Source organism: Sminthopsis crassicaudata, chromosome 1 (assembly GCF_048593235.1).
Source record: "Sminthopsis crassicaudata isolate SCR6 chromosome 1, ASM4859323v1, whole genome shotgun sequence".
NCBI classification, from domain to species: domain Eukaryota; kingdom Metazoa; phylum Chordata; class Mammalia; order Dasyuromorphia; family Dasyuridae; genus Sminthopsis; species Sminthopsis crassicaudata.
This window is the reverse complement of record NC_133617.1, coordinates 97,938,741-97,965,300: the sequence shown is the minus strand read 5'-3', so window position 1 is coordinate 97,965,300 and position 26,560 is coordinate 97,938,741. Positions and strand designations below refer to the sequence as shown.

The following is a 26,560-nucleotide window of genomic DNA, read 5'->3' as shown; positions in this document are numbered from 1 at the left end:
CCCTGAAAAATATCGATCCCTGCTACCTCTGCTCCTACTTCAACAAGGCTCTTCCTTTCTCTATCCTTTTATTGAGATGAAATCATCATTTCCTGGTCTAGGGACATAAAAAATGCTAGCCTCTTATAGCTGGCACTTCTAAGATTTGGTCAGTGCCTGAGACCTATATTATATATGATATACTAGTGCATTATATGAAAGCACAAAATATTTTTTTTATTTTGTTAAATGTTTGGTGACTCTGAAATGCCTCATATAATTCCAATATAAAACCTAAACTAAGGACACTGACATTGGACTCACTCCTACAAACCTTATTCTATCCCAACCCCCTCAAAACCTTAATGTCTTCGTGATCTCCTTATTTTCTACTTTATCATGATATTCTTTCAGGAAAGGTCATCATTAAGTGATCTCAGAGGGCACCTGATTTAATTAGTTCCTAAAGAGGAATCCCCCCTGAGTGAGTATTCATCTATCCTCTGTCTTAAGGATCTCCTATGATCAAATATTCACTGTATCCCAAAACAGTCCATTTTATTTGTAATAGGTTCTAATTGATAAGAAGGTAGGGATTCTCCTCTGCAATGAAGTTCAAGTATATCACAGCTTCTGAATTCCTTAGTTTAGAGCCAAAATAATGGCAGACAATAGAAGAGGGAAGGGAGAGGACATTAATCTAATGGAGAAGCACTCCATGTCTCAGTGACCTTGTTCAAATGTTTTCTTTTAATCAGTTGTTCATTTACACAAGATAGTTTGTGAGATTGACTATTGATATCTTAGGTCACAAAAAAAGAAAAAAAAAAAGTAGCATAGAACTTCATGTCCATTAGTCTAATCATTTCCTTTCCTACTAGATCATGCAAGAACCTCATCTACAAGATTTCTGCTAGGTGGTCATCTATGCTTTCAATGATTACTTCTAACAAACAGGAACTTACTTCCTCACAAACTAGTCCATTTCATTTTTAGTCAGGTCTAATGGTTAGAAATTTCTTAACATTGAGAAAAAGTTTGCCTGCTTGGACACTCTCCTTAGTCCTAGTAAAAGACAAGATTACAGTTCAAAATCATGGGTTCTAACCATCAACTCAGTACTTTTCCTACTATACCAAGGTGCTCAAGTTTGTTGTTTGATTAAAATAGCTCAATTTCAGCAGAGAAATGGGAGAGGAAAAAATGGTAGTAACAAGTAGAATGGGAACACTGTAAAGGATGTCAAAGGGCCAACTTGTTTAAGCCCCTCTTTTTATATATGAGTAAACTATGACTCAATAAGCATAGTGTCTCCCCCAAAAGTTTAACTGCCAATAAGAGGCAGTGCACATTTTCAAACCAAAGTTCTTTGACCACTATATACTACCTTTTCTACTCTGCCAGGATGCCTTTATGTTCTGAATTTATAGTAAATGTCTGTATAACCTTGATTAAGCTTTTCAATATATTGCCTCATTTTCTAGATAATCTCTATAAACTGCCCTCCCCCCAAAAAAAAACCATATGACTCAAACAAAGGAGTGGCAAAGGTGAGAAGGCTAAGGTAGTGTGATAAAGATAAAAGAGAGAAAGATATATGCTCATATTTGGAGGTTGTGTTGCCTTTAGAATGCTGGCATGTTTGAGGCTTTGGACAAAAGTGGCAAGGAAAGCCTTGATCACATTTCTCAAACTGTATTCTTTGCATTTCCAGCTCCCAAACTCACAATCTGTTGCCTTTGGATTGAAGGTTTAAAAATAGCTTTCCAAACTTTTAGTACCCTGGCACAGTTTGGATTTTATTTAAACCATATGCAAATGTTTTTACACATCTTTTTTTTCCTCCCTGTGGTTTAAAAAAGAACAAAACTTCTTTAATGCTGAATCATTTCCATCTTCTAATTTGGCATTTATCATGAATAAGGATTTCAGGTATAAATAGTCTCTCTTATCCTAAATGCAGCCCAAGCATTGTCCAGATTGGAAAAAAAATGCCTAAAACCTACATGCTGATCTGATGATACTGTGATTTTCAGCATGAGAAAGGACCAAAATTTTCACATTTAAGACCAACCAGCAAAATCTATAAGAAAGTCACTCCTTGTGGATTTTAAACCCCCAGTAATTCCTTGATGGACTAATTCATTCATTAAACAAAATTCTATTATACTCAACTTTCTACAAGGTACCATGCTAAAAATGTAAGGGGAGGACCAGAATTATTTACAAATGACTTACATATTTGTATGTGGGGACATAAGACACTTTGCAGGTTGGCTAGATTCTTAATATTGATCTCTCATGCTACCTGTTAGCAATTCCAGGATGGTTAGAATTCTACCAAGGAGTAGTATCAACATAAGTAGAATGGATAGTGACACATTTCAGCTCCAATTTATACTATCTTATGATGTCATGTAAAAAAGTAAGAAATGCCCCAGGACCAGATGAATTTACATGTGAATTCTACCAAACATTTAAAGAACAACTAACTCCAATGCTATATAAACTATTTGAAAAAATAGGGATTGAAGGAGTCCTACCAAATTCCTTTTATGACACAGACATGGTACTGATACCTAAACCAGGTAGATCGAAAACGGAGAAAGAAAACTATAGACCAATTTCCTTAATGAATATTGATACTAAAATCTTAAATAAGATATTAGCAAAAAGACTTTAGAAAATCATCCCCAGGATAATACACTATGATCAAGTAGGATTTATACCAGGAATGCAGGGCTAGTTTAATAATAGGAAAACTATTAGTATACTTAACCATATTAATAATCAAATTAATAAAAACCATATGATCATCTCAATAGATGCAGAAAAAGCATTTGATAAAATCCAACATCCATTCCTACTAAAAATGCTTGAGAGTATAGGAATAAATGCACTATTTCTTAAAATAATAACAAGCATATATTTAAAACCGTCAGTAAACATCATATGTAATTTGATAAACTAGAACCTTTCCCTATAAAATCAGGAGTGAAACAAGGTTGCCCACTATCACCATTACTATTCAATATAGTACTAGAAATGCTTGCCTCAGCAATAAGAGCCGAGAAAGAGATTCAAGGAATTAGAGTAGGAAATGAGGAAATCAAACTATCACTCTTTGCAGATGACATGATGGTATACTTAGAGAACCCCAAAGACTCTGCTAAAAAGCTATTAGAAATAATTCAGAATTTTAGCAAAGTTGCAGGATACAAAATAAATCCACATAAATCCTCAGCATTTTTATGCATTACCAACACAATCCAATAGCAAGAGATACAAAGAGAAATTCCATTCAAAATAACGGTGGATAGTATAAAATATTTGGGAATATATCTACCAAAGGAAAGTCAGGAATTATATGAGCAAAATTATGAAACACTTGCCACAAAGCTAAAGTCAGATTTAAATAATTGGAAAGACATTAAGTGCTCTTGGATAGCCCGAGCGAATATAATTAAGATGACAATATTCCCTAAACTAATCTATTTATTTAGTGCTATACCAATCAGACTCCCAAGAAACTATTTTAATGACCCAGAAAAAATAACAACAGAATTCATATGGAACAACAAAAGGTCAAGAATTTCAAGGGAAATAATTTTAAAAAAAATTAAATGAAGGTGGTCTAGCTGTACCTGATCTAGAACTATATTATAAAACAACAGTCACCAAAACCATTTGGTATTGGCTAAGAAATAGACTAATTGATCAGTGGATTAGGTTGGGTTCACAGGGCAAGATAGTGAATAAAAATAGTAATTTAGTGTTTGACAAACCCAAAGATCCCAACTTTTGGGATAAGAATTCATTATTTGACAAAAACTGCTGGGAAAACTGGAAATTAGTATGGCAGAAACTAGGCATGGACCCACATTTAACACCACATACTAAGATAAGATCAAAATGGGTCCAAGATTTAGGCATAAAGAACAAAATCATAAATAAATTGGAGGAACATGGGATGGTTTACCTCTCGGACTTGTGGAGGAGGAAGGAGTTTGTGTCCAAGGGAGAACTAGAGACCATTATTGATCACAAAATAGAACATTTTGATTACACCAAATTAAAAAGTTTCTCCCAAACAAACTACTAATGCAAACAAGATTAGAAGGGAAGTAACAAATTGGGAAAACATTTTTACAGTTAAAGGTTCTGATAAAGCCCTCATCTCCAAAATACACAGAGAATTGACTTTAATTTATAAGAAATCAAGCCATTCTCCAATTGATAAATGGTCAAAGGATATGAATAGACAATTTTCAGATGATGAAATTGAAACTATTTCCACTCATATGAAAGTGTTCCAAATCACTATTGATCAGAGAAATGCAAATTAAGACAATTCTGAGATATCATTACACAGCTGTCAGATTGGCTAAGATGACAGGAACAAATAATGATGAATGTTCGAGGGGATGTGGGAAAACTGGGACACCGATGCATTGTTGGTGAAGTTGTGAAAGAATCCAACCAATCTGGAGAGCAATCTGGAATTATGCCCCAAAAAGTTATCAATATGTGCATACCCTTTGACCTAGCGTACTACTACTGGGCTTATATCCCAAGGAAATACTAAAGAAGGGAAAGGGACCTGTATGTGCCAAAATGTTTGTGGCAGCCCTTTTCATACTGGCTAGAAACTGGAAAATGAATGGATGTCCATCAATTGGAGAATGGTTGGGTAAATTATGGTATATGAATATTATGGAATATTATTGTTCTGTAAGAAATGACCAACAGGAGGAATACAGAGAGGCTTGGAGAGACTTACATCAACTGATGCTGAGTGAAAGGAGCAGAACTAGGGGATCATTATACACTTCAACAATGATACTGTATAAGGATGTATTCTGATGGAAGTGGATATCTTCAACATAGAGAAGAGCTAATCCAATTCCAATGGATCAATGATGGACAGAATCAGCTACATCCAGAAAAGGAACACTGGGAAATGAGTGTAAATTGCGAACATTGTTTTTTTTTTTTTGTTTTGTTTTGTTTTTCTTCCCAGATTATTTTTAGCTTCCGAATACAATCCTGCCTTTGCAACAATAACAACAACAAAATTTGGTTCTGCACATATATATTGTACATAGGATATACTATAAGATATTTAATATGTATGGGAATGCCTGCCATCTAGGGGAGGGGGTAGAGGGAAGGAGGGGAAAAATTAGGAACAGAATGGAGTACAAGGGATAATGTTGTAAAAAAAATTACCTATGCATATGTACTGTCAAAGAAAATGTTATAATTATAAAAATTAATTTAAAAATTACAAAAAATAAAATAAAATAAAAAATAAAAAATGGACACTCTTCCTCCCCAAATAATAATTTCATTCCTCATGCCATGGCAAACCTCTGCTCAGAAATCCTAAGTGAACCTCACTGTCTACCAAGTAAATAAATTCTTAACATTGGTATTCGAGGTCCTCTACAATTCAGCCCAATTATACATTTTCTGTTGCTCTTCAATTACTCTTCAAGCAATAAAAGATTACTTGCCATCTTGCCATCTCCAGTTTTCCTCTTGATCTCTCCTCTCTATGCCTTTATTCAAGCACTCTTCCATACCTGGAATGGACTTTCTCAAGACCAATTCTATCTATGAAAGTCCTTCTCTTTCCTTAAGAGAAGCTGACACCTGACACCTCCCTTAATACTTCCCTATGATTCCCTACTATCCACTACCAAAAGTCAAAAGTCATCTGTCCCTCCTCAAATCACTTACAGCATTTTTCCTAGTTGAATACTTTGCATGAGTGTTTTCCTTTTGTTAGAGAAATGTTAGTGCATCTCTTTGATAATACCTTTCAATTAGATTGTAACCTAACTTAGAGAAATAATGTCTGTGTGTTTTCCCAGTATGTATTCCCATATCAAATATGGTTATCTCCCATTTAACAAATGTTTAATGAATTCCACTGACTTAAACTAAATAATAGAAGACATGTTTTTACCTACTGTGTAATTTCAGAAGAATATCTGTTTAGTCATGGATAGGCTGTAATCTGTATCATAGAAAGTGAGTGAAATATTGGAAATAGGGTGGGATTTTAAAACATCAGGTTTGTTGCTGTTTATATAAACTTGAGTAAGTGATATTGTTTCTGGATCTCAATTTACTTATTTATAAAATTATATCCTTTAGGTGTCCATCCATCCCTAAACCTGTGACCCTAAAATTAGTGGGGGAAATGATCGTACAAATGAAATCACAGGATTTTTTGAACTATAAAAATAAACAGACATGGTTGAAAGCCTACTGGTAGAATTGCAAATTGAGGAGGATATGGTGAAGGATGAATATAGTTAGTCATTAACTTATAATAGTTTTTACAAACAAAAGCAGAAAATGTTTCTCAACTTAGAGCTTTTATTAGATTATATGCTAAATAATAATATTTTCCAGACAATCATAGACCTTTTATAATGATAAATTATTGTTACAAATATTAAACTCCAGCTATTTTTTCTCTACTGAAGATAACAGATCAGATTTCTTAAAGTTTAAAATATTGAGGAGTAGTTAGAATGCACTAGATTAGGAACAAGGGGTATGTTACTTTGGATTGGAGAGAGAAGACAAGTTGCAGCCTGATTTAAGAAAAGTCTGAATTTGATATGATAAACATTTATCAACAACCAGTGGTTTGTAAGGCCCTAAGGTGAGCACCTCAGGAGATATACATATAAATAAGACATGATCCAGATCTCTGTAGTTAGGAAAGTTATAATCTATTACAAAAGATAAGACATAGACATTAGTAACTGGAAAACAAGGCATTATAGGCTTGGAAAACGCCAAAGAATTACTTTATTGTTGGTCAGTCATTTTAGTCATGTCCAGCTTCTTCATGTTTGTGTTTTCTCCTCTTATAGAACATAAACTCTTTGAGATCAGTGATTATTTCCACCAACCCCCCATGTCTATCAAAGAACAGTTTAATTAATGCTCAATTTATTTTCTGACTATGAAAATACCTTTGTTCCATATGTAAATTTCTTCCTATCAAAATTTTATATAGGAAAGTAGACATTTGGATCTCTAGCTGTTGATGCTTTTTAGGGCTACCTTTTCTGTTGGAAATATCATCCATGATTTTTTTTCCATTTACTCAGCATTTTCCCCTCTCTCATTTTACTTTTCTTTCTCTCCTTGTCTATCCTGAAAATCAATCCTTCAGTGTTTTCAAAATGTATTACCTCTAGCACTAACCTTGACTGTGTCTCCTTGGCCTTTTCTGTGTCCTCTCCATCTTTGTATTCTATTTCTTCCTACATCAAAATGACATTTCTAATTTCTTCAGTTAGTCCTTGGTGATAATGATAAGAGCTATGTTAGGGTCTGCTCTGCAAATAAGAGATAATTAAGAAATGTTTGTTGAAATAAATAGAAGTCAAGGGCACTGCCAAGACTTTTAAGGCTTTGGTATATCTCACCAGAGAATTTAATCATTTAAACCATAGAACTAGAGAATTTTAGATTTGGAATAGCATCAGTCCTTTGGTTTTCTATGTGGGGCATACATAAATGATAGACAAAAAGATAAATAGATGATAGATGGAGAGAGATAATAGATAATAAATAAGGTAGATAAGCAGATAGAGAGATAGCTAAACAGATAGGCAGGCAAGTAGGTAGATAGAAGGCTCCTTTTCCCTACACATAGGTAATATGTAAACAGCCATTACAGAAAATAGAGGCTAAGAGAGTAAAACTTTTTAATATAGAGAATATTAGAAGTCATATAGACAATCATCTGTTTATAATGATTTGGGAATTTTCTATTCTCAAATCAGAGAGACAGTATTTTTTTTTCCATCAGCAGCTCTACTTGATTTGGACTCCAAAGAATATGATGTCTTTCAAATAGGTACCCCTTGTAACATCCCCTTTCCAGCTTACTTTTGTGTTTTCTTAGCACATAGGATTGAAAGTTCCTTGAAAGCAAATACTATTTTTATTTTTTTCTTATTGTACTCTCAATACTTAGCAACTAATAAAGTTTTATTGAATTATCAAGTTGAATTAAATCATCACTTTAAGCATTCCAAAGTCAGAGAAAAATAGAATCAGAGTTGGAAGAAATTTCAAATATAATCAAGTCTAACACCTCTTTGAACAGGAATATCTTCAACAGATTCCCAAGCAGTCATCTGGATACTCTTTGAAAACCTACAGGAATGGAGAATTTGCTACATTCTGAATGAATCCTTTTCACAATTGGATAGATTTAAACAATAGGGAATTTTTGTATAGGTTGAGTCAACGTGCTTTTCTGTAATACGTATCTTTTGCTTCTATTTCTATTCCTTGAGGTTACTAGTTTATGTAATCCTTCTTCTCTATGGCAATCCTGAATATTTTAAAAGAGGGACAATGTATGTCCCTTGACATCTCTTCTTTAGGCTAAACACTCTTTTCCACATCCTCATTCTTTCAACTGATCATATATCATGGTCTCCAGTTCTTTCAACATTTGGTTATCCCTAATCTAGATACATACCAACTTCTTAATGTCCTTCTTAAATTTAGCACTCCAAACCAAAAATAGATCAGATGTGATGGCCTAAGCAGGAAAAAAATGAACATGGGGATTATCATTTCCTATGTTCTAAATATTATGCTTCTCACTTTAAAGAACTTTATAGATCTTGAAATTCTATACAAATGTCTATGTATTAACACAAGTGACATTTATGGAATATTTTTGAGGTACACAAAACACTTACAATATGTCATTTGTATTTGATTTTCATAATAGCTCTGTCATCCCTATAATCTCCATATTACAGAAGAAAGAACAGAGACTCAGAAAAATCTGATGATTTGCCTATAGTTACACAGTTAATAAGCACAGAAAGTGGAATTTACATACTGGCTTTTCCTGACATCAAGAATAACTTGTATTCTTCTATTAAATTCTGCCAGCTAGTGACAAAAGAACTTCAAAAAGGAAGGAAGCATGTCAGTGAGTGAACATGGAAAGATTTCCTAGAAAAAAAAATAAACTAATGCTTAGTCTTGTAGAATAAGGATGTATGAGGTTAGAAACAAAATGGCCAATTTATCTCCTTTTAGGATGACTGCAATTAAAACTGTGTGTCTCTCTTGTCTGTGTTTCTTTTTCTCTCTCTGTGTCTCTCCCTCTTGCCTTCTTTTCCTTTTCCTCCTCCTTCCCTCCTTCCTTTCCTTGTCTCTGTCTCTGTCGCTCTCTCTCTGTCTCTCTGTCTCTCTGTCTCTCTCTCTCTCTCTGTGTCTCTCTCTCTCTCTCTCTTTCTCTGACACAAAGTGACTTCCTAAAAGGTCAGTGGCACAGGTCAAAAGCAAAGCCAAGAATACCAAGCTTCATGTGGCTACCTGACTCCCAGGCATTGTTTTTTAGTAACTAATTACACTTGCTATCTTCAACCTAAAATAAGTAACCTCTAATTGTTTGCTTTTGATTAAATTGGTTCTCCTCTGTTTTAGAAATGAGAGATCAGTCTGAAAGCTGATGTAGCAGATGGGGAAATCCAGTGCCTTATAAACATGTCTACCAGCTCAGAGGAAAAAAGGAGACAAAGGGTGATATTACCAAGACCTTCTCTTTTCTGCTTCCTCCCCACTAAGAGCTAGAGAAGTGTGAAAATTCAGGTCTAGTAGCTACTTAGAAATTTAGCACTCCCTCCCTAAAAAAAGAAATCCAGTGTCATTACACTAGCAAAAGAAGCTTATCAACAAGAGTTCAAGTCAGTCACCAGAACAGATGGGCCCCATATTTTGTTGAAACCTTTGTATACCTCAGGATGACATTCCTTATTCCACAAAGTGCTTGGAAGATAGATCATGTATACCTGAGGGAAGAAAAGCAAGAACTGATATGAATTTTTATTTTTGATGTATTCAATTACATGAATTGGAAAGCAAAATTTCATTTTTTTAAAAAAAAAGGTGTTTTTTATTTTATTTTTCTTTATTTAAAAGTACTTTTTAAAAAATGTTTTTGGGTCATCAAACAACTTTAAAGGAATCTAAATGTCTCTCAATTTTGCATTCTCTCTTGGTTCAGAGGCGACAATGCAAAAAGCTGTACTCATTGGTCATGATATGAAACACAGGTTTGGCAGTTGTTCAATCATTTTAACCAAAGTAGCCAGGTGGTGTGAACTATCCTTGTCATAGAGTGATTTTAGGAGCTGGTTTCATCCAACACTGATGAGGTTATTGACAAACTTACTCTTTGGAAGGATGGGAATAGTAAAAGGCAGAAGCAGGTCAGTGTGACTTAGGGAGCTATTCTCAACAACAGGATATCTATTTGTTCAAGTCATTTCTCTGACACTAGCTCTTGGATATGTTCTATTGTTGTTTCAGTTGTATTCAGCTCTTTGTGACAAAGCTATTGTTATAGCTCATTTTACAGATAAGAGTTAAGTGGCTTACCTAAGCATCATACAGCTAGTAAGTATCTGAGGCCAGATTTGAACTCAGGAAGATGAGTCTTCCTGACTCTAGGCCCAGGACTCTATCTACTATACCACCTAGCTGCCCCAACTCTGGGACTACCATCCAGTCATTTAGTTTCTCAGTGATCCCAGGAGACACTTAGAGAGCTGCTAAACTATTGCAGAGGTGAATTGCAAAGGAAAGTTTCCACACTAGAACCTGAGACGTTCTACATTGAGCTCTGTGCAAAAAGTAAGAATTTTTAAAACAGAACTAATGGAGATATATTCAACAAAGTATTCCTCTATCTTTCTCCTAACTAGGAAAAAGGAGAGAGTAAGAGTTCTATAGTATGAAATAAATTTCCAATATATCAAGACAAAATAAACAAAAATACATGAAAAAATGCAAGATAGTCTAGGAGAGAGAGATGAAGTGTCAGACGACTAGGGTCCTGATCTTAGTTTTGCTAGTAATGTATTTAGGCACACCATTGTACCTTATCAAAGACTGTATTAAGATCTGTCCAATTCTGCCATTTTGCAAGGATATAGTTTTATGTTTTAATGTCTGTTTCAGGTCTAAAATTCTATATTCTAAGTTTCTTTAAATTCTTATGTTCCATTTTTAATGCTCTATAATTCTGTTGGACTAGATAATTCTAATGTACCAACTCTGAAATTCCATGATTCTATGGGGGAAAGTGGAAGTCTCCTTCCCCCCCAATGGAGGATAATCTTCCCGTTCAATCATTCCCATATCCATCTCAGGATTCTGACTTAGTGTGTTAATCACTTGTAAGCCCCACACCAGAGGCCTTTGAAGCCCAGTTGAGAACAAAAGTCACTAAAAAGAATGATCATAAAAGATGTTGTAATATTGTTTCTAGTCAACAGCAACCAGAACACCTTTTTAAATCTTATTTTGAAAATGCTAATGTTTCTCACATTATAAATTAGTAACATACTGCATTCCTTATACTAAACCTATTCCTATTTTAGTATCCTCAAAGTTTTTCATTCTTACTTAACACAATTCTTGTCTTTTGTTTGAAGTAGAATAACAATAGCTCATCATATATATATATATATATCACCAAGAACTTTCATCATAATAACTCTATGAAATTAATATTATAAGTATCATTATTTCCATTGTACAGAGGAGGAAATTGAGGCTCTGTGAGGTAAAATGATTTGGTCAGTCAAACAAGGATAGGTATAAGCCTCAAACTCAAGTTTTTCTTAACGATTTTTCCTTTACTGTGCTGTAATTTTTACCTCAATTAACAACAATCTTCCTAAAAACTAACAGATAAGAACAACAGAATTGCAATTTCCTTGAACCCACTAATTCAATTCAATCAACATTGCATAGTTAATTGCAAGTCAAAGAAATCTCAGAAACCAGTATCTTACAGAGAATTCCTCTTCAATATTCCCAATGAGTAGTCATACAACCTTTGTTTGCAAATATCCAATGACGGAAAGCCCCCTTTGATCTGAGATGGTATCTTTCAACTTCTAGACAACTCTGTGCCAAAAATTTTATTTCCATCAATTCTATGCCATTTCTATCCATTGCTCTGGGATTAAGAACAAGTCCTTTTTCATTTCACCTAATAAAGGTAGCTATCAGGACCTCTAATCATCCTACCCCAATAAAGTCTTTTGTTCTCTGGCTAAAAATCCTGAATAACTTCAAACGATCCTTAAATTTCGGCATTTTTTTATATCCAGTCTTCTATACTAAATGTTGGAGATATTTAGATGAAAAGTGATCCCTTCTCTCAATAAAATTATAATCCAGTGAGGGGAAGGAGGGTTGCAAATCTATACAAGTATCGGTATGAACAAATAGAAGCATTAGAGAGATGTAAACAAAATGTAAAAAAAAAAATTTTGAGAAGAGATAGGATGATCTGATTACTTGAATATTTAATCCAGCCTAAAATGTTCAATACTTTCCTAATTCCCTCAATTTCCTCTCAGTTCTGATTAGAGGTAAGAACACTAACTCTTCCCTAAGCCTTCCTTAAGAGAAGACAACATTTTGTCTTTCTGGCTCACTCTTTACTTTGCATCTACAATTCTGCTTGGCTTTAATTCCTGGGAACAAAATGACCAAGTGTCAGCTATCTTCTAGTTCCCTCCTACCACTACCACCATCTTTCCAACTTTTTTGTGTATTATCTTCACTCATTTGATTGTAATCTCCTTGAGAGTAGGGATGGTTATTTTTTTCCTCTTATTTGTGTCTTAGGCACTTAGCATAGTACTTGGCACATTGCTGTTATTTACCAGTGTCTGATTCTTTATGACTTTATATGGGGTTGTCTTGGCAAAGATACAGGAATAATTCCCCGCTTCCTTTTTAAGTAGATTAAAGCAAACAAGATTAAATGACTTGCTCAGGGTCACAGAGCTAGTGTCATCTCAGATTAGATTTAAACTCAGGTCTTCAACTGAGTGGATGCCCATAAATTGGAGAATGGCTGAATAAATTGTGGTATATAAATATTATAGAATATCATTGTTCTGTAAGAAATAACCACCAGAATGATTTTAGAAAGGCTGGAGTGACTTAAATGAACTGATGCTCAGTGAAATGAGCAGGACCAGAAGATCATTATATACTTCAACAACAATACTATATGATGATCAATTCTGATGGATGTGGCCCTCTTCAACAATGAGATGAAACAAATCCGTTCCAATAGAGCAGTAATGAACTGAAGCAGCTACACCCAGCAAAAGAACTCTGGGAGATGACTATGAACCACTACATAGAATTCCCAATCCCTCTAATTTTGTCTGCCTGCATTTTTGATTCCTTCACAGGCTAATTGTACACTATTTCAAAGTGCAATTCTTTTTGTACAGCAAAATAACTGTATAGACATGTATACATATATTGTATTTAACTTATACTTTAATATATTTAATATGTATTGGTCAACCTGCCATCTGGGGGAGGGGGTGGGGAAAGGAAGGGAAAAGTTGGAACAAAAGGTTTTGCAACTGTCAATGTTGAAAAATTACCCATGCATATATCTTGTAAATAAAAAGCTATAATAAAAAATAATAAAATAAAATAAAAATAAACTCAAGTCTTCCTGATTTCAGGTTTAGAACTCAATCCACTGAGTCACCTAACTACCTCCTCATTAAATGTCTAACACACAATATTGAATTAAAAAGAGAGCACTAAAAACTAGAGAGATTAGGGAAGACTTTCTATAGAAAGTCACATTCAAATATGATCTCAAAAGAAAAAAGGAAATAGCCTGGAAAAGTGAATAGAGGAAAGGGCAGACAAGAAAAAAATCTGAGATTAATTTACAACCCATTTTGTTTGAGACAAAGAGTGCTCAAGGGGTAAAATAATATTTTAATATTGCCAAATAGTGGATAATCCAATGTTATCTGAATATCTCTAGTATTATGAAGTCAATTAGTCACTTAAAATGATGTTTTTAAAATTCAATTGAGTTTTGTGGAAAAGAACAATAAAATGGTGAATAATGAAATGCACCAAACCAAAAGAACACTGTATACAATAATAGCAATATTGTTTCAAGAATAAGTTTGAGCAACAAAGTTATTTTGACTATTATAAATATACAAATTAAAACTAAAGAACATCTCAGTAGTTCAGTGATCCAAGGCAATCTCACTAAAGTTTGGATAGAAAATGCCATCTACATACAGAAAAAGAATTATGGAGATTGAAGGTAAATTAACACATGACATTTTCATTTCTTTTTTTTCCATTTTTACCTCCCATGGTTTTTCCCTCTTGTTCTGATTTTTCTTTCCCAATGTGATTCATAAAGTAATGTGTACTAAATAAAGAAAGAAAGAAAATAAAGAACATCTGAAGAAAGACACTATCTACACTGAAAAACCTGATAAATAAAAGTTTGTATAGAATAATTTTATATGTATATGCATGTATTTATGTTTAATAGTAGCCATATCTAGGTTGAAAAGGGGGAAGAGAAGAATAAAAAAAATTACATGATATTTTTATTATATAATCAAAAGGACTAACAAGTTGTATATTGTAGATGTGCAGTTTCATGTTCATTTTGGGGGGATTTGGTGGCATTTTTGGATTTTTAAAGTTTTCAACATTTACTTTTGTAGGATTTTGACTTCCATTTTTTCTCCCTCCTTCCCTTCCTACCTCCTTCCCAAAGTGGGAAGGAAACTGTCATCTTTTTTATTATATTGTAGAAATGTTTGTTTTATTCCATAAATTAAAAATAAAATAAATAAAATAAAATTGATCAGTGAATATGGACTAAGTAGATTAAGTACTTATTATATATCAGACATTGTGCTATGCAATGGGGATACAAAGACAGGGAAAACTATTCCCATGGCATCCAGGAATTTGTATTCTATTGGGGGGGGGGGGGGGGACAACCTGTATACAAACAACAATATAAGCGATACAGATAGAGTATATAGAAAGTAACCTTAGAAAGGAAGGCAGAAATATCTAGAAGAATTAGAAGTAGTCTCCCAGGAAGGTTGTGTTTAAATTGAGGAAACCAGGGATTCTAATAGGTGGAAATGAGGAGAGAAAGAAGTACAGAGAAGGGAAGCTAGCTAGTACAAACCTATGGAAATAGAGTTGGAAGGTCAATTATGTGGAAAAACAAAAAGGCTAGTCTAGTCAGAGAAGAGAATGTGTAAAGGGCAATGTTAAGTGAGAAAAATGGAAAAATGGAAAGAGGTCAGGTTGTAAAAAATTGTAAATGCCCAAATCAGGACTTTTTATTTGATCCTGATGTTAAAAGGGAGCAATTAGACTTTACTGAATGGGGAATGAGAAGCAAGTTGACATGGTCAGACCAATTCTTTAGAAAATCATTTTGACAATTGTGTGGAAAATGAATTGTAGTAGAAAGAGAATTGAAGCAGAAAACCCAATTTGAAGATTATTGCAGTGGTCTGAGTGAAAGATAGGATAGTGGTTATATGAGTGGAAAGAATGTATTATTAGTAGATGTTTGAAGCTAGAAAAATTAAAGCAACTCTAAGGTACCCTCTCACACCTATCAAATTGGACAAGGTGACAGGAAAATATAATGATGAATGTTGAAGGAGATATGGAGAAAATTGAAACATTAATATGTTTAAAATAATTGTACATATGTAACCTATATCAGACTGCTTTGTTTTCTTGGGGAGAAGGGAGTTTAAGGGAGAAAGGAAAAAAATGGAACTCAAAATCTTACACAAATGAATGTTGAACATAGTATTTTTACTCTTTTTGTTGTTTGCTTACATTTTGTTTTCTTTCTCATTTGTTTTCCCTTTTTGATCTAATTTTTCTTGTGCAGCATGATATTTGTGGAAATATATTTAGAAGAATTGCACATACTTAACAAAAAAAATTTAAAGAATGAATAAAAACATCCAAAAATGAATGTTGAAGCAAGGTGATTCAGGACAGTTCCAATGGTCTTGTATTAGAGAGCCATTTGCACCCAGAGAGAGTACTGTGAGGATTGATTGTAGATCATAACATAGTATTTTCACTCTTTTTGTTGTTGTTTGCTTGCATTTTGTTTTGTTTCTCATTTTTTCCCTTTTTTTTTTTTTTTTTTTTTGATCTGACTTTTCTTGTTCAACATGATCATTGTGGAAATATGTATGGAAGAATTGCACATGTTTAAAATTTACTAGATTACCTGCTGTCTGGGAGAGGAAGTGAGGGAAAGGAGAAAGAAAAAAAATTGGAATACAAGGTTATGTTGTAAATTTTATAGGGTAAATGTTGAAAACTATATGCATATGTTTTTAAAATAAAAAGCTTTAAAAATGAATGTTGAAAACTATCTTCACATGTAATTGGAAAAATAAACTATCATTGAATTTTTTTAAAATGAAATGTTGTGAAGGTAAAAATAACAAAAACTGACTGTGGGGATGGTGTAAGAGTAGGACAATATTACAATACAGTTCTATCTATTTTACACAGTTGTAAGGAAAGTTCTATGTAGACCTTAAATATTAGTTATCATTCTCTTATGTTTACTTCAGTTCTTTTCATAAAAACATAACAGGGATGCCATTGGCTACATAAAATCCATTCTCCTCTTTAGCCAGAGGAGAGAGAACTGTAGAAGTCCTTTATGATATCTGTAATATGGAATTCTTGGCTTCAATATACAGAAAATATCTAGACAGAAAAGGGTTGGAAATTATTGACTTTAATAAGAATGAAATCATCATAATAGCCAACATTGATATGGTGATTTAAATTTTACAAAGCACTTTACAAACATTCTCATTTGATCCTCACAACAACCTTGGGAGGAAGGTGCTATTACTATCCTCATTTTATAGATGAGAAAACTGAGGCAGGAAAAGTTTACGTGACTTGCCCAGGATCAAACATTTAATGTCTGAGGCCATATGTGAACTCAGGACTTCCCAAGTACAAGTCCAGTGTTCTATTCACTTTGTCATCTAACTGCCCTAATATGATTCAGATATTAGTTACTACTCCAAAAAGGTATGATTTAGATGTCAACTCAATTTCGTCCCCATTTTGGGGGATTTATGTTCTGCCAACCTTTGCTAATTTCTTCTTTTTGACTACTAGTAACAGTAATGGCTCCCATGTACATGGTGATTTACAGTTAACAGAACACTACCATTACAGTAAACACAAATTACAAAGCAAAGAATTCTTATTCCTATTAAGCACAAACAGAAAGTGCAGAATGGTGCTTGCTTTTGTATTCCCAGAGCTTAGCAGAGGGTCTGTCACATAGTAGTAGGCACATAATTCATGTTTGTTAATTGAATGACCAATTGCTGTGGTGCCTATGATAACAGTGCTGATACTTGAATCCAACTTTCCTAGGCATGATAGCACTACTCTGAAAATTATAGCACTGAGAGGCAAAGTAGGATAGTAGATACAGTGTTGAACTAAGTATCAAGAAGGCTTTATAAGTATGGAGATATTTATAGGCATCAAGAGTTGATACTCGGTATCAAGATGGTTTATAAGAAAGCTAAGAGGGATACTGGATAGAGCACTGGCTCTGGAATCCAAAGAATCTGGCTTCAAATCTAGACTCTGGGGAGGTCACGTATCCCACCCCCCCACCCTTATCTTCAAGAGAAAAAATGGGTTCAAATCTTCCATTTCATATTTACAACTTGTGTGAAAATGAATGTCTCATAATCTCTTTTAGTCTGTTTCCTTGTAAAATGCAAATGATAACTTCCTTACTAGGTAGTTTAAAGGATTGAGTGACATATATAAAGTATTACATATATCAACAATCATTGTGATCCTTATTATTAATTGAAATTTTCAAATATCTAGGATATTTTGAAATGCCATTTTTCCCTCACTATACTTTTAAAAGTTATTTTATTTTCAATTCATGGAACAACAAATGTTTCCGTAGCTAAGTAAAATAAAAAAAGATGATTGCACATGAAATTACAATACTACCATGTTCAACTTGCTATTTCCTCCAAATATGCAACAAAATGATCATGTAAATTTCTTGTCCCCCTTTTCTCTCCTCCTTTCTTTTAAAGAAAGGCAAACAATAAGAAATAGGGAAATTAGAAAAGAGAAATAAAGAATCATTTATTTCCTGGTTATATTCTGGAACACCCAGTCCAGTATCTTTTATCACTTCCATCTCTTCATGATATAATAGAAAAGCTGTTGTATTTGAAGACAAAGGAACTGAGTTCTAAGTAGATAACCTCTTGTATGGTTATGTAATAACTGGAGACAAGATGTTTACTATCTCTAGCTCTGATGATTCTGATCTATGAAATGTGAGGTTGCAATAGATAACCTGGAAGTCCCCATCCAATGAGAAATCTATAAATGTATTTAGAATCTGTGTAAGAAACAGAGCTCCCATGAGGATTCTGGGAAGATGGCAGAAGAGGTTGGTAAATTTCAAGCTCTCCATATTTCCCCCACAAATAGAACAAATTTGTGCCTCAGGGCAAACATAGACTGGTGAAAAATAAAGAAGACGAAAGCTCCAAAGAAAGACTCAGGTCAGAGATTAACTCCTCTGGACTAGCTTCTTAGAAATACCAACTGAGGTCCCCTAAGGCTAGCTGGTTGTGACTGGAGCCTCAGCAGGGATCACAGAAACTTTCACCTCCTGGATTGTTTGTGGAGTTGGAGTCTAAATCAGGGAAGAATAAGGGAACCTCAGCTGCTTAGGAACATTCTGTAGAGATAAAGGTGAGGGAGAAGGAGCCAGAAAACTGGGGATGCAGAGCTAGAGTGGGCAAGGTTGATTGCTGCTACTAGCTAGAGAGAGAGAGCTCTTGGTTTAGGGTTCCAGGTCAGAAGGGAGAGTTGAAGTGAAGCTAGGAGCATCATTTCCCACTCCACAATTAGAGGTGCTTACACTAAGCACTTTTTATTAAAAAAAAAAGCAAAAAAGAAAACAGCTCTAGTATTGAAACAAACAAACTAAGGGACCAGAGAAGACAGGGATTAATCTTTAGAGGAGAATATATTACTACAAAGATTAAGGTGAACTGGCTTCTTGCCCAGAATAACTCCGAAAATAGTTTTAAAATCAAATGAGAGACACTGAGGAAAAAAAAAATTTAAAGACCATCTAAGAAAAACAAGAAAATTATGAGGAAAAAAAAAGTTAACCGACTAGAAAAGGAGATAGTCTCAAAGAAAAAAATTACTTTTTGAAAGTTATAAATCGGCAAGGGGAAGCCAGTGAATCTATGAGAGACCAGGAAATACTGAAACAGATCATAAAGAATGAAAAAAATGGAACAGAATGTGAAACATAACAAAAATGACAGATCTGGAGAAGAGATTAAGAATAAACGATGTAAAGATAATTGGACTTCCTGAAAGTTGTGACCAAAAAAAGGACCTTGACATAATAATGCAAGAAATAATCCAAAAAAATTGTCCTGGAGTGATAGAATATGAAAGAAAAGTAATAATAGAAAAAATCCACTAATTGCCACCTCAATGAGATCCTTTGTAGAAAACACATAGGAACATTATTGCCAAATTTCTAAATCCCCAGATCAAAGAGAAAATTTTACAAGAAGGAAGAAAAAAAAGTTCAAATATGTTGGAGCTACAATTAGAATTGTACAGGACTTTTTAGCCACCACAATAAAAGATGGAAGGTCCTGGAATCATATCTACAAACTCAAAAAGATCTAGGCTTTCGACCAAAAATATTATCAAGCAAAATTATCTATAATATTGAATGAGGAAAAAAAGATAATCAACAAACTTGCAAATTTTCAAGACTTTCTTTCAACCAAATCAAAACTTAATAGAAAATTTAACATATCAACAGCTAATATAAAAGATCAATTTCAAGTTGTCCAATCAACTTGGAAAAATTGGTGTTTGTTTGTTTTGTTTTGTCTTTTAACATGGGAAACACATACCATGTGTTTAAGATTGACATCAACAATAGGGCAGCTCTAAAGAAAGACTGAGGCAATATTAAAGTAAAAATAGTAATTGTATTATACAAATGAAGTACAGAGGAAAAATAAAAAGGATTAGAGAAGAGTTCTTTGTTCTGAAAATCCACTCACATTGGGAATGGTTTAAATAGACAACACTATATATATATATATATATATATATATATATATATATATATATATCATGAAGGATACAGCACCCTCCAAAATTTATAAAGAAATAAGAGGGGGTATAAACTGATGGAGAAACAAAGGATGAGGCAAGAAGATAAAAGGTGGGGAGAGATTAAGTAATAGCACAGCAAGTTAGGAGCAGAATTAAAGCAAATAGTCAGCAGGGATAGGAAAAATATGCGTGTATGTGTGTCTGTGTCTCTGTATGTATATATTTATGTATGTATATATAAATATATCCTTTTTTAACTATAGCCTGCTTGGGAGTAGGGGGTTTGAAAGGGAGAAAAAAAAGAATAAAATTAAAAAATAAGTAGCACAGAACAAAAGAACAATTTACAAGGAAGTAAAAGAAAAAATGAACACTCGTCAATATATTTTCTTCCAATATACATACTTTCTTGATCTGGTAATTTGTTGTTATATAGTTTGAATCTTGATGTTCTCCTGGGTACAATACAATGTTTTCTTTTTGTTTTATATTCCTTTTATGTCTTTCTTTTTTTCTTATTTTTTAATGAGATAAATTTAAAAAGAAAAAAAAAAAGCTCCCAGATTCTAGCAGAGTAAATATTTAATAAACATTTGTTGATTGATTGAATTTAAGGTTTAAAAATTGTTTACTGAAATGTAACCTTGAAATGTATAATATAACTTATTTTCCCCACTTTACAAGAAAGAAAATTGAAGCTCAGAATGATTATCTCAATCAATCAAGAATTTATTAAGCACATACTATACCAAACTTTATGATGGATGGTGGGAACACAAAGATAAGCTGTTCTTATCCTAAGAGAGCTTACACTCTAATCAACTGATACGAAATAAACATGAAATGATCTGTAGGAGTTGGGATATTGATGGCACAAGCAGTTCTGGAGGAAAAGGACTCACATAGAGATGGCATATGTGCCTAATTTTGAAAGAAAGTAAGAATTTTAAGAATTGGAAGAAAGCAAGAAGTGCCTTTCAGATATGCCTTCACAAAGACATAGATGTACCCAATGTAGCCATTAAATAGTAGAATTAAAAATCAAACCTATTCAGCTTTCCCCTAACCATTTGCCAATCCATTGCTAGATCATCAAAGCTTAAAATGAAGACCTTCAAGGAGAGTTTCTATTTTGTTCATTAACTGTACTTACCAAGACAAAACCATTGACTTTTTAGATCAATTTTCCACAGAAGTTGAATTTAGAAAAAAAAAAAAAAAGTTCTGCACATTTCACTAATTTAGAAAAATTCCTTCATGAAGAACTCCGAGTACAGATTAAAACATACTTTTTATTTTACTTTTCTTGGGTTTGTGTGTGTTTCTTTTGCAACATGGCTAATATGAAAAGATGTTTTGAATGGCTTCATATGTATAAAATATATCATATTAGTTTCTCATGGGGCAAGAGAAGGGCAAGAGGGAAGTAAAGAATTTAAAACTCAAATTTAAAAATGAATTTTGTAAAATTTTACAGGCAATTGGGAAACATTTAACAAAATAAACAATACATTAAAAAAAAGAAAGAAAAGAAAAATGCACCTGACTCTCATTGTCCAGATTCTACAGTTATTTTTCCCCATGTTACAGCCACCTTTATGATTACTCTTTGCTTTCTCATTACATCTCTGGGAGTTAGGAAAGAAAACTAATTATTATGATGACTACTTCAATTTTCTCCTATGGAAAGGGACTATTCAGAGAATCTAAAGGACTTACTGAAGTTTTCTTGCTATAGGCACAGAGGTCCAGGATTAGAATCTGGGTTTACTGATTTTTTTCCCCCAATTTTGTGTTCTTTCCTCAAAACTAATTCACACTAGTCTTAAAAATGGTGATCTATGTTCAAGAAATTCTTGGTCTCTTTCAGTCTAGCTTTCTATTTGGAAAAATTACTCTAAGACTTTTTCTATGAACAAGTCTCCCATAAATCCACCTCCTTTCCCCTCCTCAGGTGGGCTGTGCTTTCTCAGAATAAAGAGGAGATGGAAAGGAAATAATCCAGAGAACCTAAAGTGTCCATCATTCATACCAGGATGTTTCTAGTACTCTACCTATAGAGCCCAAGATAGTATTCATTGGATACCTTCTCTGTGTATGGAGATGTTTTGTTTCTTAAAGTTGTAGCCCAGTAATTTTTTCCTCTCTCACATCTCTAAACTATTCTCTATGCCCAAAATACTCCTCCTGACATACACCTTTTATCTGTTGGATTTATCTTTTTTTTTTTTTTTTTTTTTTTTTTTTTTTGAGGCTATTGGGGTTAAGTGATTTGCCCAGGTTCCCACAGCTAGTATCAAGCCAGGTTTGAACTCAGGCCCTCCTGACTTCAGGGTTGGTGCTCTATCCACTGCACCATCTAGCTACCCCTCTTTCATTCTTTAAAGTCCAACTCAGTGCTAGAACTTTAAATCTATTCAATTCTATATGCAAGGGAAAGTAATAGATATTAAGAATAGACAAAGAGGAAACAGCCTCATGGAATTCAAATTCTACTGGGGGGGGGGACAATTATGCACAAACAAGTCAGTACAGAATGAAAATATGTAAAATAAATGCAGATTAATGGGACTAACTATTATTAAGGAGGAGAGGTAGAGAATATGTTTCATGACCTTCCCACCACCAGTAAAAACTTTTCTCAAAACCTATGTTTTCCACATCTTAAATTCATTTATTATATAACAGTAAGCATTAAAGTTATCTGTGTTAATTTCTTATTTCTTTACTGGATTTTAAGTTCCTTGAGGACAGAACTGAATCTTAGCTAAATATATGTATCTTTCGTAGGACCACAGTACTTTGGCACAGTTCTTGTTTAATAAAGTTTTATTGGTTTCATTGAATAAACAATTCTTTTCATTTATTTATTTTTACTGAGAAGATGGGAGTGGAGGAAAAGGGGACTTGTTAATAACTATGCATTATAGCACTAACAAAAAAATTATAGGACATTTCTGCCACAGTACTAAAAGCTAAATATCCATGTAAACATATTTATGAATCATCGTTTTCTTAGTTATTTAGCCCTCCTCCTTCCCCCCTTCATATTCCATTTAAAACTCAAGGGTATCCTATTTCTTTTCTTTTCTTAATATTCCATCTCCGACTTGAAATCCATGCCTTTCCAAAAGCTAATTCTTGTGTCTGAAACGCTCAGCCTCCTGGCTTTCCTGGTCTCCCAGATTCCCTCAAACCCTAGCTTCTTCGAGAGGCCTTCCCCGTTCCAATTCCCCTCTTCCCCCCACTTTCCCTCTGAGATTTTCTTCTATGTACACTTGTATCTACAATTTTTGGCATGTTATCTCCGTTCGAGCTCCTTGAGGCAAGAGACTTTTTGCCATTCTTTTTATCTCCAGTATGTATCACATACAGAAACGCTTAATAAATGCTTATTGAATGATTGACTGGATACTTCCTGCCTCTAATACTAGTTCAGTTTTCCTCCTCCCTGCTCCTGAAACTATTTCCAGGGAACCTGCACCCCAGCTGATGCTGCCACTGTTGCTCATGCGCTACTGTACTGTACAGACGACCCCATCTCCTGGCTGTATCTGGAAAAGCTTTTCTTTGCCCAACCCCAAGGCTCACTCGATCTCTCAGACTGCAGTGTCCGTTTTCACAGAAAAGAGTTTGATTGGGGTGGGGTGAGGCAAGGAGTTGCACGTGCAATTGAAAATAACTAGACCAGACTCTTGAGATACCCCAGGAGTTCATCACTGGGGACTTTCAGCAAATGTTACACTAGCTAGGGGTGATTTACCTGTGACCTGACTCAGAGGGAATAAGGGTGGGCGTGGGAATAATTGTATGACTTGATAGAATTCTTTTCATGTCCAGTCTTCTTTGGGGATATCATTAATCTTCCTTGTAAATGTCCAAAGAGGTTGGCTTACCCAACCTTTCTGACAGATTATTCTGGGATGCCATCTGTCCATCATAATTTTCCATCCCCACCTCTTCCAAATAAAGTAGGTCCCACCCTCTCTTCCTCTCTTCAATTCTGTTGGAAGCGACCATCTTCCTTCCTCTTATCCCGGGTTATGGTAAGGGGATTATCTTTGGATATGAATAGGAAGGACTGAAGGCAAAGTTGATCCCACTGAACCTCCCCAAACACAGTATTCGGAGTAGGCTATCTCATCCAAGACAAGGGAAGGAGGATAGATACTGTAAGTCGAGAGAATAAATATGTATCCCCAAACACCGGACACTTTGCTAATTTGATGCCTCAATTATTTATAAGGCAACAGTCGGATCTTTTAAAACTTCAGAAGCAACACCTAGATAAGGTAAAATAGACACATAAAATCTATCACACACACACACACACACACACACACACACACACACACACACACAAATACTGTCCTCTACCCAGAAAAGGAGACTTCATTCACGCACACATTCTGGTCAGTTCAGTCTCCAAATTATCTGGGAAACAACAACAGAGGTTTCGTTCAACTCCAGGACCAATACCTAGCTAAGCAACTACTGACTTATAGCCATATCCTTCATGCATCCCGTCCTCTTCCACGAGAGAAAGCCAAAAGAAAGCACCAAACAACACGCTGAGGTTAGTTTTACAAGCAAAGGAGTTAGGACAGCAGTCCTAGGAGCCCCAGAGAGAGAAGCATGCAAGCCCCAAGAGCGCTCTCACACACGCCCTCTTGGGAGAGAGATCCCAAAACCAGTGGCTCCAGCAGGTACTCACACTAAGGCGTGATACAGCAGCGCCCAGCCCCGCGGTCTCTCCAGGGCGTCATAGATCAAAGTTTGGATCCTCCGATACTTGGCGTTGTTCCTCTTGACCGGCCGGCTCAGAGGAGTCTTGGCCAGGAGACCAATCCCTTGAGGGGTCCTCTTGCTGCCGTCCTCCTTGCCCGCCCCTTCTAGCAGCAAGGTCCCGTCTTTGTCAGCTCCGGTTCCCAGGGCCAAGGTGCCCTGCTCTATATCCCCGGCCGTCCCCAACCCACTTCGCTTGTCCTCCGCATCCCTCCCGCCAGAGTTACCGCCCCCGCTGCCGCCTGGGCTGCTGCCGCCCCCGCCGCCGCTGCTGCCACCGCCGCCGCCAACCGCCCCCGCTGCCGCCGCCTTTCGCGACTTGAGCCCCATCTCCCTCCCCGCTTTCGCCTTCTTCGCCTTCTCTGCTGCTGCTGGTCCTTGGAGGTGAGCTCGGGGTAGTACTAGGCAGCAGCGGCAGCAGCAGCCCCGGGAACTCCAATGCCATGATCCGAGCTCCCCTCCCCAGCCCACCCCCCAAAAAGAAGGAAAAGGTGGTTTGGGGGGTAAGAGGAGTCAGGGAAAGAAGAAGAGAGTCACATCCCTATCAGGTCACCAGCATGGTAGGGGGACAGTGGAGGGATAGACAGAGGAAGAAAGGCTGCTGAGTCTAGGTAAGAAGGAAGGAGAATGTCGATGAAGCGCTAAAGCCAAAAGATGCTGAAGAGGAGCGAGCTTGAGAGCCGAGTTCCGCGGCGGCAGCGGTGATGGTGGTGGCGGTCACAGCACCTAGTCCAATAAGGGAAAGAAACCATCGCCGAGTTTATTTACAAGCCTGATGCCAGAGGGGGCCCCCCTCCTCTTTCACCGCCTCCTCCTTCCCTTCCTCCTCCTCCTCCGGCTCTTCCACCACCTCCTCCTTCTCTCTCCCACTTACCCCCCTCCCAATTCCCATTCCCCCTCCCCCTCCCCCCCCCCGGGCTGGTCCTGCCTCCAGACTGACAGAGGAGCGCGCGCCACCCTTTTCCTCCCCCCCATCCCGGTAGGGAGTGGCCCATTGTACAGCTCCAGCAAATAGCGAGCCCCCCCACCCTTCTGCTTGGCCCTCCTCCTCCCCGCCCTCACCCCCTTCCCCTCAGAGAGCCTAAATCATTCATTCTTGGTTGATTTGCATTGGATGTTTTACGCGCCACCCCACCCCACCCCCATCCCCACCCCAGGCTTTTTCACCACCTCCGTGCAATTTGCACCTGGAATTCTTCATCCTGGGGAGTAAAGGAGGTGCTTCACTTGCTGCTGGGCAGAGAGAATGGGCTAGGGGGCGCAGTGTTCTGGGCTTTCCCGTTCTTTGGGTTTAGAAATTGGGGAAAGGGTCCTTGGGGAATTTCGCCTCTTTCCACCCTTGTATTTTCGTTCTTCCTCCCCCTTTTCCTTCCACCCCCATCTCTTTGCATCGGAAGTAAAATAAAAGTTCCCGGTTCGCTGAGGGCTGGGAGAGAACCCGGGAAGCCCTGGTGACTGTCAGGGGAGGTTTCACGCAGCCCGAGTTCCCACCCTGAACCCACCTCTTCGTCTACTGCAACGGCTGCTGGAGGGCTAGGAAATAAAACAGAAAAGGGGCTAGCCTGCTCATCTTCCCTGCACTCCCCGCATCCAGCGCACAAGCACGCACACACACACGCACACACACACACACACACACACACACACACACAGCTATAGCTGGGGGGCTATCAAGGTCTGCCCTGTATTTTCTACGCCC

General features: G+C 36.0%; 1 protein-coding gene across 2 annotated transcripts in view; it reads right to left on the bottom strand.

The window, feature by feature from the left end:
- The window catches only part of KCNQ3 (potassium voltage-gated channel subfamily Q member 3), a 431,416-nt gene extending 405,761 nt beyond the window's left edge, over nt 1–25,655 (bottom strand). Inside the window, exons 1-2 of one of the 2 annotated variants that reach the window (XM_074265426.1) lie at nt 25,171–25,655; nt 24,791–24,926 (exon numbers count right to left, since the gene is read on the bottom strand). In XM_074265426.1, the coding sequence (XP_074121527.1) occupies nt 24,791–24,926; nt 25,171–25,306 (272 nt within the window). In that variant the 5' untranslated portion in view covers nt 25,307–25,655. Of the gene's footprint in view, nt 1–24,790 lie in introns of both variants that reach the window. The other variant, XM_074265420.1, reaches the window with a different exon arrangement.
- Nucleotides 25,656–26,560: the final 905 nt, after the last annotated feature.